We start from the raw sequence: 15674 nt of genomic DNA on the forward strand, positions 1-15674 counted from the left end.
TGCCACCTCCTGGTTCCCAAATACACTATTTTTATTTTTCAATTATACCTCAATAAATCTAAAGGAAAAAAACCTTCATTGAAAAGTTTTGAAGGAAAATCTGATTCAGCAGAAAATGAATTCCACTTGAAAGTGATAAAAATAAAAATGTTGTTCTTTGCTTGCATTTTCTGTAAACAAGTAACCGATTTCTTTGTTCAAAATGTGTTTTCTAGTTATGACTGCATTCTATTTAAGGGTGCAAGTCTATGAGTAAAAGAGATCATCTCTATTTGAGTTACTCTCCATAATGTGTTCTACATAGAAATTGCTTTTAGTTATAATTTAAAGAGAAAAATAATGACATGAATGACAGGCAAGGTAATGTTACATTTCATGTGTTTATTCAGTTGAAACAACCTCCAGAAAGGCTTCACTTGCCCCCAGCCCCATTCATGTCACTCAAGGCCAGTTACAACACTTGCAGCTTTGGTCAAACACAAGGCCCTCTGCACACCTTTTGGGCACAGTGTTTCCATTAACACACTCAAAAAACCTGGATGGATCATCAGGGTCCCCATAGATCCCATCAACTTTGTCTTCACAGAATGTACTGGGAGGTGTGGGCTTGGGAGGCTCTGGAGTGATGCAGCCTGCACACGGAACAACACAAATGCCATTAGTGATGGTCCATGAACACCTGAGGAAATATCTAAACATATGAGATTAGAAAAGTCCTCTATAAATTTGAACCCAGTCAGCTGTGAAGTAGGAGGACCCTATCTTCCAAAGGTTAAAGCAGAGTTATAGATTACTGCAGAGTCATTTGTTCGAAGTGAAGAGAATGCTAGTTTTCACTTCTTTTAAAAGTTATATCATAAAATATATATGTAACCTTGGAAATGTTTGGTATTTAGCTGCTATGCTGTTAGACAAGGATAGCTGTTTCTTAACTGGCATAAGGAAGCTGGTAATTTTGTATATAATGTATTGTCAAATGGAAAAGTATGCATCACCTAGGGTTTTGTCAAATAATTTATCTCAACAGCCTATTCAAGCTCTCAAATGAGAAATGATAGAAAATTAGAAGCCATCAGTTGTCTTGAAGTTCATTCAGCCTGTCAAGTCTCATGTTCGTTTACTTAAACTAGATTCCGAGTCTGGATGAAATGTTCCATAAGCTCTAGTCTGCTTAAAGTAGGATGACCATCCATCCCAGTTTGCTGTGACTATTCAGAATTACACTAGTCACTCAGAATTGACCTTGATTGGTATAAATAACACACAATATACGTATTGGTCTCTGCCTCTGTCTCTGGCATAGACTTTCTAAAACTCTTGTAGATAAGACTGCTAGAATCCTTTGTTCTAATGTTTGATCTTTGACCCAAGTACCTAACATAGAATTCCTAAATCCCTTTGAATTTCTGGATGATTGAAATCTTTTATTCTAAGAAAGTGACTAAGTAGTTTCTCTGAGTTCTGTGAGCTGCTCTAGCAAATTAACCAAACCCCAGAGCAGGTGTGGGAGCTCTAATTTCTAGCAAGTTGGTCAGAAGCACAGATCCTTCTTGTAACTGATATCTGAAGGCTGGGGAGGGACGGAGCAGTCTTGTGGGACTAAGCCCTCAACTTTTGGGATCTCCCAGGGAAACAATGTCAGAATTGAATGGAACTGGAGAACACCCAGGTAGTGTCCACTGGAGAATTGCTTGGTGTGTGAGAAAATATCACCACGCATCTGGTCACAGAAGAGTCCTATGTTGAGTGTGTAAGAGCAGAGAGTAGAAATAGTCTGGATTTTCCTATATCTAACAATTGGAAATGAATTATATGGTCACCCAAACTAGAAATTCAAACTTTTCTCTGCTACAAATGAATTAAAATATCCAGAGCAGAAATCATGCCTTGTACTCCACCTCTTTGGAAATCAATGAGTAAATACTAAAGTATATTTTTTGTTCAAGGTATGCAGATATTTCCCTGATTACCTGGTGTCTGCAGCCCCAGCAGAGACTTGAGTTTGGAGATGAGAGGATATGAACCCTCACTGCAAAAGTTGCCAAGGAAATCATCCAAGTCAAGAGCCCAAACCATAGCACCACCAAACCCATTTGCTTTCAGAAATGCCACCTGCAATATAGGAGCATAATCTATCAATCCAACACAAAGACTTCCTAAAACACTATAAAATTATTGAAAGCATGATGCAAAATGATCAGAAGCTTCTATAAAAGAAAACAAAAAGGAACACAAAACCATACCACTACAAAATAACTTTTGGTTTTTGCATGCTAGTCAGAGTTTATACGTGCATAGCATCATTGTTTACATGGTCACCATCTCAGGATACGAGCCACCTATATCTTGTTTTTCATCTTTGTTTTCACTTTGCATCAGAAATAAACATTTCTCTGAGCCAGCTGGTGGCATGGCAATCAATTAAAGAAGCTGTGCAGTTCAAGTCCTGAGCCTGAAGGCTTGAAAAACACATGGGGCATATGTGCATGAGTGCTCAAAATCCCAAAAGAAGGGAGAAATGGGAGAGAAGGGATTACTGCGTGACCATGCCCCATGGTGCTTCTGTGATTCTCACTTTCTTTTTCTCTCTTTCTGTCTCTTGCCAGCAAGTTTAAAAAAAAAAAGAAGAAGAAGAAGAAAGAAAATAAAGAAAAAGATTCTCATGTTTCTGTTTATTCTTTATACTTACAGTGTTTTATAAACAATTTTTTAATTTTATTTATTATTATTATTATTACTATTTAATTTGACCAGAGAGAGGCAGAGAAAGAGATGGAAAGTAAGAAAGCAGGTCCAGGACTCAAACTGCAGTCCGCTATATGGGAGTCCAGCACCCTAACCACCAAGCCACCTGCTGGCCCTGATACTTACAATTTTTAATGATTGAAAATATCCTTTAGTACTTATTGATTATAATTTAATATGCCATGTCTTCATTCTTTTCATATTTTGTAGTTAAAACCAAGAACCTGAGAAACATCTTTATACGTAAATTCTTTTTTTTTTTTTATTGGAGAGATTTTCGCTATAGGGTGCGTGCGCTCACCAGACAGACAGAGAGAAGCATAGAGACAGAAAGCGAGAAATCACCCCCCAGGGGGGATGGTCACGCCGCAATCTCTTCTCCTCCATTCTCCTCTTGGGATCTTGGACACGCATGCACACGCGCCCGGCGTGAGTTTTAAGCCACCGGGTCTGGGACGCGAACCGTGGTCGACTACATGGGAGTCCAGCGACATAGCCATTACGCTAACTGCTGGTTCCCTTTATACATAAATTCTTTGACCATATTGCTTTTCCAATAAATACCCAAGAGTTGGAATCGGAGGCTATAAGATGTACTTATGTATATCATTCCTGTTACATATAGCCGTATTGTTTTCCCAAAGAGAAAGTCACCCCTATTCAAGGGGTTCTTGGAATGACAAGTGTTCTTAGAAACTGAGTCTGTATGGTATAGTAAAAAGAGCAAAAACTTTGGAATTATTCAGACCTATAAGTCACATACTAATAGAGATACTCCTTGACTTACTATGGGATTACATCCCAATAAACCAATTATAAGTTGGCAATACCTTAAGTCAAACATGCATTCAGGACACCTGACCTACTGAACATCAGAGCTTAGCCTAACCTACCTTAAACACGCTCAGAACATTTACATAAGCCTACAGTCAGACAAAATCATCTAAAAAAGGCAAATTCTATGATAAAGTGTTGACTATCTCATGTAACTTATTGATTACTGTGCTGAAAGTAAAAACAGAATGGTTGTATGAACACTTGAAGTACAGTTTCTACTGAAGACATATTACTTCTTACTATTGCAAAATTGAAGTCATAAGTCAGACCAGACCCATCTGTACACCACTTTCTAACTGTATGTACTTACAAAGCAAATTAGTCTCTCTTACCATCAATTTTATTATTGGAAAATAGTCATTGTAATACATACTTTATAATAATACCAACTATCATTCGTTAGGCACATACTAAACATACATTTTCCATGTAATTCAATCAGCAGGTGGTGTGGTGTTTAAGGTGCTAGATTCTCACATGGCTGACCTGAGTCCTGGACCTGGTGACTTGAAAATCACTTCACTGGGAGAGCATGTGCATGCATTCCCAAAATCCTAGGAGGAGAATTTTGGAGAAGGGATTGCAACATTACCATTACCCATGGGTGAGTGGGGAGGAGGAGGGAGGATTTCTCACTTTCTCTCTCTCTGTCTCTCCAGTGAGCACATACACCACACCCTATGGCAAAAACCTAAAAAACTAATAATAAAATGGAATATCTTACATAAAACAAGTAGCACATTCAATTAAGAAAAAGTATATAGGTTCATTCATCTTTCCATGGGGAGGAAAATGGACTTCTGTCTTAGCTCCCAGAAAGAACTTTGGAAGCAAATAGACCTTGGACTTCAGGTACTCCTATGGAGTGGCCCAGCCTCCAACAAGCATGAAGACATGAGCTCAAGGTCTAGATTTCTTGAGCAAGTGTGGCCTATAGGTATCATTGTGTCCCCTTTAAGTTACCAGTGGAGAATTGCCAAGGTCTAAGACGCTGGGGTTACCCACTCCTTAGACACTTAAATTACTGGCAGTATAGTTGACAATGGTTTTCCCTAACTAGGGCTTGCCATGATCCTCTAATGGCAAAGGTGTGGGATTTCTGTTGCCGTATAAGCAGTACAAGGAATACTCTCCCTCTCCTTGGGCAGTTTTAATTCCATTCCTTCTTCTAAGAACACAGAGATGAAACACTGAGAACCCCCTGTCCTCAGTCAGTCTCATTTTCCTTTGTCTTGCCTTTGCTTCCACTTCCTTAAATGGTTCAAAGGAGAGAGGGCAGAGATGAAAAGATAGGACTTGGCATGTCATAAGAGATGGGAGAGTTGGTCAGGTTTGATGAAGGAAGAAGAGATTTTTCTAATTTAGTATTTTCAGGCCCTGGATTTGACTGCAGAAAGCCAGTATGTGAACTTATGTGTAAGTCTTTTGGGTTATTGATGTATGTGTACTTATTTGTATTAGAAGGAGTATGTTGATATGTTCATATATGTTTCAATATACATATTTTTTACAAGAATAAAGGAAAGGGAGCTCAGAGATTCCAACTGCCTTGTTTTACAGTGTAAGAAATTGAGGATTAGAAAGTGAGTGAATAACAAAGCTCTGATCATACCTGATATTTCCTAAACTCTCAACCAGGGCTCTTTCCATTACGTTGTGACTTTCGCAAGAGCAGAGTTTATGCAACATAATTTTAAGGTCCATGGGCTGAAACTTACCTTGTGCTCATAGCTTTCAGTATTGTCAAACCCAACCCATTCATTTCCTTTGTAGGCATAAGGTACTCTTTGGTCTTCAATCCATGAGATGGAGGCTTCAGGTAAGAACGTGCAGATCTGGCCAGAGGAATCAAAGTCAGCAAAATCTAACTTTGCTAAGATGGGCTAAGGACTTTGGGATGTTGAGAGGAAAGGTGAATGTCAATCTTAGACACTCATGCGCTAGCCATTCTATTTTGTAGAATCATACTTTACTACAATTAGTTCTTGGTGGTTTTGCTTCCTCTACTTGGCCTATGAGTAACTACCCTCCCAGTGCCCGGCATACTGATAGACAGATAGATAAATATCTCCACTAGTGACTTAACAGCAGTCTTGGATGTTGTTATTAAGTAGAAGTGGCTTGAATATTACTGTGAGTTCACAAAAAGAGTTCCTATTTCTTCTAAAGTTTTTTGTTCTTAAATTTAAAAAGCAGCCAGCAACATTATCTGTTGGTAACATTATGTTAACTATTAACATATTAACTATTAACATAATGTTAATGCTATAACATCATTACAAAAAATTAGAAAACTTTGCATTTTGACTTGAGGTTTAAACTCATCTTTTTTAAAAAGAGTATACCTCTTATGTAAGTCAAAATAGTTTATATATAAAATAAATATAAATATACAGACACACATAAATAAGTATTTACAAATATATGACTATATTATATATAATATATACATACATATGCATGTATATTATATATAGCATATAATTATATAATGTATATACAATATACACACACACGCACATACACAATAAGTTATGTATAGGTTATACATGGCAAGACCTCTTCATTTCCCAGGATGATTTATTCTCCCTGAGGAATGTTTCTAATCTGCATTTGGGATAGATAAGGAGACAGTGGCAGTTATGTAGCAAGAGTACCTTATGGATTGGGAGGAAGCCAAAGGTAATCTACATCAACCTCCTGACCAACCTGACTCCACTGCTGCCTTTCTCAAGAAGTTACCTCATAGTAGGCCCAGAAGCCAGCTTCCCGGGTGTAGGGCCCAATGGACCCTGGTCCTGAGATGGGAGCGCCCACAGACACATCTGAAGAGGTGAGGCGCATGGTCCGTCCATATGTGGGGAACCCCATGATGAGCTTCTCAGCAGAAACCCCATTGTCTCGCCAATATTTCATGGCAAATTCCTGGAGGAACATTCAGCTTCAGGCTCAAAGTCAGTTTCTCTCCACCTTTCTCTCCACATCTGCTCCCCAGCCCTAACCCATAGTTCCTCTCTTACAGCATTGAAGTAGACAAACTCCCCATGGTCAGCAGAACCCTGGTGTAAGGGACTGTTGTGTCCTGTGACAGTGTCCCAACCTCCATGAAAGTCATAGGTCATCACACTGATGAAGTCCAAGAGCCTGGAAGAGAAATGGCAAGTAGGAAAGGTGGGGAGGACAACAGTAAAGCCCATAACTGCAAGGATAGCTGTGGTTGTAACTAAGGCAGAGGCTAGAGGTATAGCTAGCTATGCCTGCACCCGAGACACTTCCGCAGGACCCATGGGAATATCTATTGCAACAGCAGTGTGGGTTTTTGTTTTTGCTTTCAGTTTTGCTTCACAGAATCCTAGAAACCTGGAAGAGGATGCATGAGTAGGTGTATTCAATCTTCTTATTCTCTCTCTATCCATATCAGTCAGAATACCTTCATTTCTATCTCTTTACTGTATTGGAGATCTGTTAAATATTCCATTTTAAGATGAGTTAATGGGACCAGCAGATGGCGTAATGGCTATGTCGCTGGACTCCCATGTAGCTGACTGCACTTCAAGTCCCAGACCTCGCAGCTTAAACTCACACTGGGCACATGTGCATACATGTCCAAGACTGGAGAGGAGAATGGAGAAGGGATTATGGCGTGGCCATCTCCCCTTGGGGGTGATTTCTCTCTTCCTATCTCTCTGTCTTTCCGGCGAGTGCATGTACCCTATAGCAAAAACCCCCCCCCCCCCCCCCCCCCCCAAAAAAAAGAAAGAAAAAAAAAGAGTTAATTTTACATTAAAAGTTACTAATTTGATTCAAGTTCCTACAAGTATATTAAAGATGTTCAAGTAGGCTTTGCCAGAATATTTTTTAACTAACTCTCTAACCAGGCATTTGATACTACTGTGGTGTAGCACTCAGTCTAACAACTGGCCTTAGAGAGTTATTTGTTTTATTTCTCTGCAAAATGACTCTCTATAATTTCTCTCTGTTAGCCCCAGTTTGTTTTTCCAAGACCAACAAAACAAGTTTATGCTCTTAGGCTCTAAGAGATTATATACAGATTACTCTAGCATTTTTTTTGAGAGGTTTTTGCTATAGGGCACGTGCACTCACCAGAAAGAAAGAGAGAGACAGAGAGACAGAAAGCGAGAAATCACCCCCTGGGGGATGGCCACACTGCAATCCCTTCTCCTCTATTCTCCTCTTGAGATCTTGGGCATGCACGCACACATGCCTGGCATGAGTTTAAGCCACCGGGTCTGGGACTCGAACCACGGTCAACTACATGGGAGTCCAGCAACATAGCCATCACGCCAACTGCTGGTCCCTCTAGCATGTTTTTGTGTTTGTTTTTTTGGCAGAGTGCTGGACTGACTATTAATTCAGCTCTCAAGACAGATAATTAACCAAATTCCTTCCAAGAAAATGGCTTTACAATTTCTGGAAATCTTTAGTGAGTCACTGTCCCTATTCAGGCCCATTCCAAATAGACTTCCTTGACCTGTGGATAATGAAGTCATGTGATCAGAGATTTATCTGTTTTCTCATATAGCAGGTAGTTCAGGCTGCGGTAGTAGCTACTGCTGGGTTCCTAGGCCCAGATTCTTTTCACTCCTCCAGTTCTTATGGGAGACTATAGCTAAAAAATTTCAGAACACTGGGAAAATACAACACATCCAGCTTGCCCCATAACTCAGCAGGAAAAAAAAACTTTCTCCGACTCTCCTTCTCCTCCCACATATACCACACCTTCAATGAGGGTGATGATTGTTCCTCTTCCTAGTAGACAGGCACAGTAACCAGACCCTCGTGCACTCATGCAAGCCCGCTGGAGAGCCTCATGCAACATTGGCCCTTATAACACCCTCTGGGTCTTAAGTAGTAGAAAAGCATGGCTAGCATACTGCAGATGCCAGTCAAGAGCATTGAGGAAGAAGTGGGGTGGGATTGGATTCTGAAAATATCAGGCAAAGATGCACAGATTATTTAAGATTCGTTTGCTGAAGTCCTAAGGGTCCCATAGGTTTAAATATTTCCCCGAATCCAACCTGAAATAACACATGCTATTTAGGTCTTTGGGTATCACTGCCAGACTTACGCTCCAATCTTGGCAATTTCATAACCAGCGTCAATGGTCCCTTTGCCTGCAGACACAGCTGCAGAAATCAACAGGCGGGGCCGGCCTGTAGCTTTGGCCTCAGCTTCAAAAGCTGCTAACATCTCCTGTGGCAAAAGATAAGATAGATAGATAATATTGTGGATTATTGTGATAATTGTAGAAAAAAAAATGCATTGCTCATAAGTGACCCAATTTTAATTCAAACACATAGAATTATTTTGGGGGTAAATCTCCCTGCTAAAATGTATTTTTGTGCCATGTGTTTGTGTGTATAGGTGAGTGAGCTTGAGACCAAAATTGTCTGTAATGTTTTTCCCTGCTTTCTTATTAATGCAGTGGCTTATAGTGACAGAAGTTTTAGATATCTCTGCTACTTACTAATTATGATTTGGAGAAAATGATTTATCCTTTATTATTTGATATACAATACATTCTTCCATTGGGTGTTAGGAATATTAAATGGGTTCCCATGTGGATGGTGCCTAAAACAGTGTCTGGAACATTATACATTTTCAATTGTTATATCTCCCCCATCCTGCGTTTTTAGAATTTTCATTTGGAGATCGGTTGAGAACGGAAGACCCCAGAGATCCTGGGTTGTGTGAGAGTACCTGCAAGTCCTTACCTCAATGAGAATGGTAAATCGCTGCTTATCCTCAGGTGGACTTCCCCGGGACCCCGGGTACTCAAAGTCAAGGTCAATGCCATCAAAACCATACAGCCGGAGATAGTCAATCACCGAGTCAATGAAAATCTTACGGTTGCCAGCTGTGGCCACCATGGTGGTGAACCTGGATAGGATGTGACTCTTAGTGGCCTTCAAATGCCATCGTTTTTGTCCCTTTCCTTCTTTCTCTCTTATGAACTTGGTTTAGCCCAGGCTCCAAGAAATATCAGAGAAGCCACCAGTTTATACAGTCCCGTCCTTAGCAGCTAATTCAGATGTTCTGATGTTATAAAAATCCTCTCAACCTGGGACCAACAGTTGGCATAATGGCTATTTTGCTGGACTCCCATGTGGTTGACCGCAGTTCTAATCCCGGACCCTGTGGCTTAAGCTCACACCAGGTGCATGTGTGTGAGTGCCCAAGATCCTGAGAGGAGAATGGAGAAGGGATAGCGGTGTGGCCATCCCCGCTAGGGGGTGATTTCTTGCTTTTAGTCTCTTTGTCTCTCTTTCTGGTGAGCACACATGCCCTATAGCAAAAACCTCCCCCCCCCGCAAGAAAAAAATCCTCCCAATCTAGTCAGCAGTCAACAAAACTAGACCAAACTCTTGGTACTTGCAGATAAACCATTACTTGCTTATTTTAGGATTGTCTCCCACTCAGCTACCAGATATATTTCATGCCCTTTCATAAACTCCCAAGTCCCTTCAGGAAGAACATAATAATGCAGTGACAGAAAAAGGAAAACAGTGTCTTCTCTGCTCACAAAATATACTTCCTTTAACTCGTCCTTCCCTCTTTCTCTTTTGCTATCTTTACCATCTGGTCTTGCAGTTATCTGTCAGTTCAGAGCTCCCCAACCTCCCACCCCAACACTATTTTATGTGCTCATACTTCTATGCCTTTGCTCATATAGTCCCCTTTCCTAATAAGCCCTTCCCATTCTTCTCTGACAAATCTCTAATTGTCATTCAGTGCTCTTTTCAAATTTTACTTCCTTTTTAACTCTTTAACCAAACAGAATTTATCATTGCTTTTCAACATTTTATTATTACATTATACATACTTCAGTATAACACTTATTCATGGCAATATTCAGTTGGGTAAATATACGTTTGTCTCCCCATTAGACAAAAAGCATCCAGGAACTCCTTTGTTCAACTTCTTCTCCCACAGTACCTAAAAAGGTGCCTGGCTCTATGCTACTCAATAAATATCCAATATTTTGTGCTATTTCCTTCCTATAGCTCTTTCATCTCCTCTTCTATAGTTCTTTCATCTTCATATACCTCTGACGTATATCCTTTGTATCCACCAAATAGTTAGCACATAGCACATGCTCAGGAAATACTTGTTTAAATAACTTGAAGCATTGCAAATGAACGTTGAGCATATACTACGTAATAGGCCATATGACAAATTCCTTCCAGAGATTAATCCTTCATATTTGATGTCTTCCTTTAGCTCTGTGCTTTTCTTCATCCCTTTTATAACATGATCCTAGGATCAAAAACTCTGGGTTCCAGTCAGCCCCTATTTTAAGATAAGTAAATCTTTTATTTACAAATTCTAGCTTTTTTTCCTGTTATGAAAAATCTCCTGATGATATATCTCTGGAATCTTTTGCACCACCCTCAATCACTTTCCTCTTCATACTCAAACTATCTTCAGCCTCCTTCTTCTGAGATCAGCCCCTAGTTCAACTCCCCATAGAAAGAAGAAGTTCTTACTTCTGGGTGCCGAAGTTCCACCCGCCAATCGCCAGGAGCGTGACCAGGTTTTCATTACTAATGAGGAAGCACAGGTATAACAGAGTGAAGTCTATTTAAGCCAAACATAAGAAAATGCTTAATGGAATGAAGTGAGCTTCTCGCAGACTCAGGTTTCTGGCACCCAAAGAACAGAACCATGCCCCCAGGAACTTTCCTTTTGGGATCCAGCTCTTGACTTCAAAGGATCAATTTTATATTGGTCATTCAGACTACAGCACCCGCTCTTGAGTTCTGAGGCCAATAATCTACCCCAGGTCTTCCTCTAACAGAGGGCAAGAGGCCAGAGTATGTGGACAGCCCTTCTCTTACACAAATGTGTATTGGATCTTGTAGACTACTCAGCTCTCTGACTGGAGCATTCTTTTGGAAAGAATGGTAAACAGCTGAGATATCCATGAGACTCTGGAGGCTGTTCCCCACCACCACCATCACTCCCCGTATTGTCAATTGCATCACCTGACTTTTGTTAAGGTGTCTTGATATTTTCATTCCTCTCTCCTCTAAAGCCACATTTTCTATACTCCTACTTTAGCCTGAGTAGGGAGATGCTCCCCAATACCAACTCTAGGTTTTGAGCCCACCCGGAGCATGTGTTGCAGGAATCTCCCAAACAACCCAGAGCCAGGTACTCACTGCTGCTTGAGGGCCTGGAACCGGGGGTAGAGAACATCATCATTCCACTCGTAGGGTGCAATCTTGTTATTGGCCATAGTGGCAAAGGCATAGATGAGATGCGTACACAGGCATGGGTCCACATTCTCTGGCAAGTATTTGGCAGGGTCTGGGCGGTACTGGGACCAGTTGGTAAAGTAACACACAAGTTTCGTAGCTGTACCTGGAGTGGAAGAATCGGGTCTGGGAATTGGAGGTCTTGAGATCCCAAATCTCAGTTCTCTGGGGATCTGACCTGGGTTCCTGGGGGGAGGAGCAGCAGAAGCACTCTGGGAAGCTCAGTTCTCACCCTCCAGAGGTAGAGTTGGGATGTGAGAAAGGCATTAAAAGGGTTCATATTGGTGAAGTGAGACTCCAAACTAGGTTTCCTTCCTCCAGGGCCCCAGAAAAAGAATGAAAACAAATACAAAATAAAAGTGGAGCCATTTCCCCAGGAGATTCCAAGTTTCTGTGAATTAGTGATTGGTCCTCTCTACCAACTGACACATTCTACTGACTTTTTTTTTTAATGCCATGGGTCACATGTGCTCACCAGAAAGAGAGAGAGAAAGCACCCCCCCCTCAATGGGGCAGGATCATGCTGCAATCCTTTTTCCTCTATTTCTCCATTTCTCCATCCTGTATGGACCTTGGGCAGCTTGGTCTTCAAGCCACCCAGGCTGGGACTCAACCTACAGTTGGCCACATCCAGCTTCCTATGCACAGTATGTAATCACTGTCCTAGGCTGGCCCTCTGCTGCTATCTTAATGCCATACTCTGACAAAGACATGTGAAGGCAAATCTCTCCCTCCTTCCTGCTTGTTCTCTCTCTCTCTTTTTCTTTGGGTTTTTTGGCAACAGTTTTGAATGTCCTATAGGATATGGAGACTCACTTAGGTTTTTAAGCATCTAAATCTGCTGATGGGGAAAACACCTCTACCAGAAAGACGCACATGATGCTTACCCAGCTGCAGCTGCAGCAGCACAGCCAGACCTGTAAAAACACAAGCAACAGATCCATGACTCAGCTCGGAGCTCCCAAGGAGCTACAGGCCTGTTTCTCTGCTCGGCAGCTAGCAATGAACAGTCAGACCCCACTGAGTTCTGCACAAAATATCCTCTTCATGCCTTGTGCCTGCACCACTGCTACAGAAGAAGAGCATCCTGAAGCTGGGTTCTCCACCACTTAGTAGCACTATACTAGAAAGAACATGGGTTTTGGAGCAGATATTGTGATACTGGAATCCAGTCTCATTCCACACATCACTTATTCTCTTAGGTTTGTATTCCCCACTCCCTATTTGCACCCTCCCTACTCTTAGACAATAAGATAAAGTAGTACATCCTTGATGAAATGAAAGAGAGGAAGAGGGAGAAGAAATGGAGAAACACAGAATGTGTTAGTAGAGGTGGCTCTGCCTGGTTCTGGAGCATCATTTCACCCAGAAGTGACAGAGACAAGCGGGGAATCCTTAACCTGCTGGACACACCTGCTCAGCCTTGCCTGTTGAGTCTTTGAAATGCAGAAATTTGCTGCTTTAGTACTTTCTACTAATGTACAGAAGACTTCACTCTTCTCATTCTGGACCCTGAGCATGTAAATGAGAGAGAAAGCAAGCAAACTGCCTGATGCAACAGGGACCTCATGGGAATGGTACATGCCAGGAGAGAAGAGAAATGCCATGAAAAAAAAAATGCACACAGGGCCTTTGTATATGAAAGTCAGATGTCAGATCCCTGCTTACCAATCCCTGTTGGAGAAGACCCTTGAGATTGTTCTGTGTGACTCACCAGCCCAAAGCAGCATCCTCCCCATCCCTGCTGTAGTCCCAGCACAAAGGCTCTGCACTCTGGGCAGTCTATATAAAGTCTCAGCTGGGAGAAGCCTGATTATCACTATGAAAATGGAACAGCTGCAGAAGGCAGTGTCCCAGAAACCTAGCTCCAGGGCCTGCTTCCAGCTCCACAGTTGTCCCATTCCCAAGGTCACTGGGTAGCCTATTCTTCTATCAGTGGCCCTCAGCTGCCATGGCCAAGTTCAGAGGACTTGATATCATCAGATTTTCTCAAGACAATATCTTTGAACATGTCTTTGACAGTGAGACGGAGAGGTTAAAACTTTTTACCAGACCCATGGAGGGTAGATTTTGAGATTTCTGGTAATTTGCAGACACTAAAGAAGAGAGTCAGAGTAGAAGAAAGGGGGAGTGAGGAGCTGGCTACGTTGAGTTGGTTCTAAGTCCTGTGTATAGGGATCAGATGGCAAGGGGTCCTTTAATTCCATTTAGGTATCTCAACCATGATCATGAGCCTAGGAAACTGGCCAAGGTTCTAGAGCAGGTCTGCCAAGAATGAAGAATAAGTACCCATCTGGAGTTGAGTCTCTTAGGAATCTTGTGAGAGATACTCCAGGTGCAGGTCCATGGGGAATCCAAACTGGGGGCTGCAGAACACCAGAGAAAGCAGTCAGCAACACTCTCTTTCCAAACAAAGACCAGAGTGTGTCTATCCTTTCCTTTAAGACCCATTATGGAACCCCTTGATTAGAGAATAAAGTTCAGACTTTTAGCAAGGCTATCTTATCCCAACCATCTTTGGATTATTTCCTGTCAAGATACCATGTGGGACCACCCGGGGCTCCCGCCCCGGCGCGCGGCAGCAGCAGCAGCATATGCCTCAGACAAGGGACTGATAACGAGAATACATAGGGAACTCAAGTGCCTTATGCGAAAAAAAATGATTAACCCGATTAAAAGATGGGAAAGTGAGCTGAACAAAAGTCTCTCTAAGGAAGACATACGAACAGCCAAAAAGCATATGAGGAAATGCTCGACATCCCTCATCATAAGGGAAATGCAGATAAAAACCACAATGAGATACCACCTAACCCCTGTCAGAATGGCAAAGATTAAGAATATAAAAAGTGATAAGTGTTGGCGGGGATGTGGTGAAAAGGGAACCCTCCTACACTGTTGGTGGGAATGTAAACTAGTTCAACCACTGTGGAGAACAATATGGAGGTTCCTCAAAGATCTACAAATAGAACTACCATTTGATCCAGCAATCCCACTTCTGGGTATTTACCCAAAAGACAGGAGAACGCTCAGTCAGAAAAGTGCTTGCACATCCATGTTTATTGCAGCATTATTCACAATTGCCAAGACATGGAACCAACCTAAATGTCCACAAACTGATGAATGGATTGGAAAAGTGTGGTATATATACTCTATGGAATACTACTCAGCCATAAAAAATAACAAGACCCTGGAATTTGATAGAAAATGGTCAGATATGGAGGATCTATTGCTGAGTGAAGTAAGCCAGGCTATGAAAGAAAGATATTGTATGTATCCACTCAATATATACCGACTATCCGCACTCTATAATAGAGAGCAAAAATTCGGAGGACATAAACACAGTGAAGGTACTTAATGAGAATAGGACAGTGTGGAATGGGGTAAGTGAAGAGAAGAGGATAGAGAAAGATAGCAAGTGAACAATAGAGAGGCAGGACGTTAGTGAGAAACAGGGCTTATTAACTGTTGATGATGACATGTATAGTATTCTCAACTGGATTGGTCTGCGAAGTATTTCATGATGGGCAAAGTATTTTTACAAGCAAAATGAGAAATAGCAATTGACTGTTTTATAAAAATAATTAGAATAATAAAAATAATGATTGGGGAAAACAGAAAAGATATGGAATGTTGAAGTGGGGAGATTAATGTCTCTGTACTGACTGACATGCATGGCATTCCCTTTTGAAAAAACAATGTAATACACTGTAAAGTTATATGTAATCCAATGTAATATAAAGAAGATTATGATGATAATAAAAATAAAATAAATAAAATTAAATTAAAAAAAAGATACCATGTGCTCCAGCTAGT

At 41.2% G+C, this 15674-nt stretch overlaps 1 protein-coding gene across 1 annotated transcript; it reads right to left on the bottom strand.

Moving 5' to 3' along the window:
- Nucleotides 1-361: 361 nt before the first annotated feature.
- LOC102471252 (acidic mammalian chitinase-like) lies at nucleotides 362-13638 on the bottom strand. Its single transcript, XM_006149586.3, has 11 exons — nucleotides 13576-13638; nucleotides 12749-12778; nucleotides 11766-11967; nucleotides 11091-11147; nucleotides 9318-9483; nucleotides 8672-8796; nucleotides 6603-6726; nucleotides 6325-6507; nucleotides 5301-5417; nucleotides 1971-2112; nucleotides 362-632 (listed from the first exon to the last, which is right to left on the bottom strand). Exons 1-11 carry the CDS (start codon nucleotides 13598-13600, stop codon nucleotides 442-444), a joined length of 1362 nt encoding a protein of 453 aa, XP_006149648.1. The 5' UTR covers nucleotides 13601-13638; the 3' UTR covers nucleotides 362-441.
- Nucleotides 13639-15674: the final 2036 nt, after the last annotated feature.

Source organism: Tupaia chinensis, unplaced genomic scaffold (genome assembly GCF_000334495.1).
Source record: "Tupaia chinensis unplaced genomic scaffold, TupChi_1.0 Scaffold000270_2, whole genome shotgun sequence".
Taxonomy (NCBI): domain Eukaryota; kingdom Metazoa; phylum Chordata; class Mammalia; order Scandentia; family Tupaiidae; genus Tupaia; species Tupaia belangeri.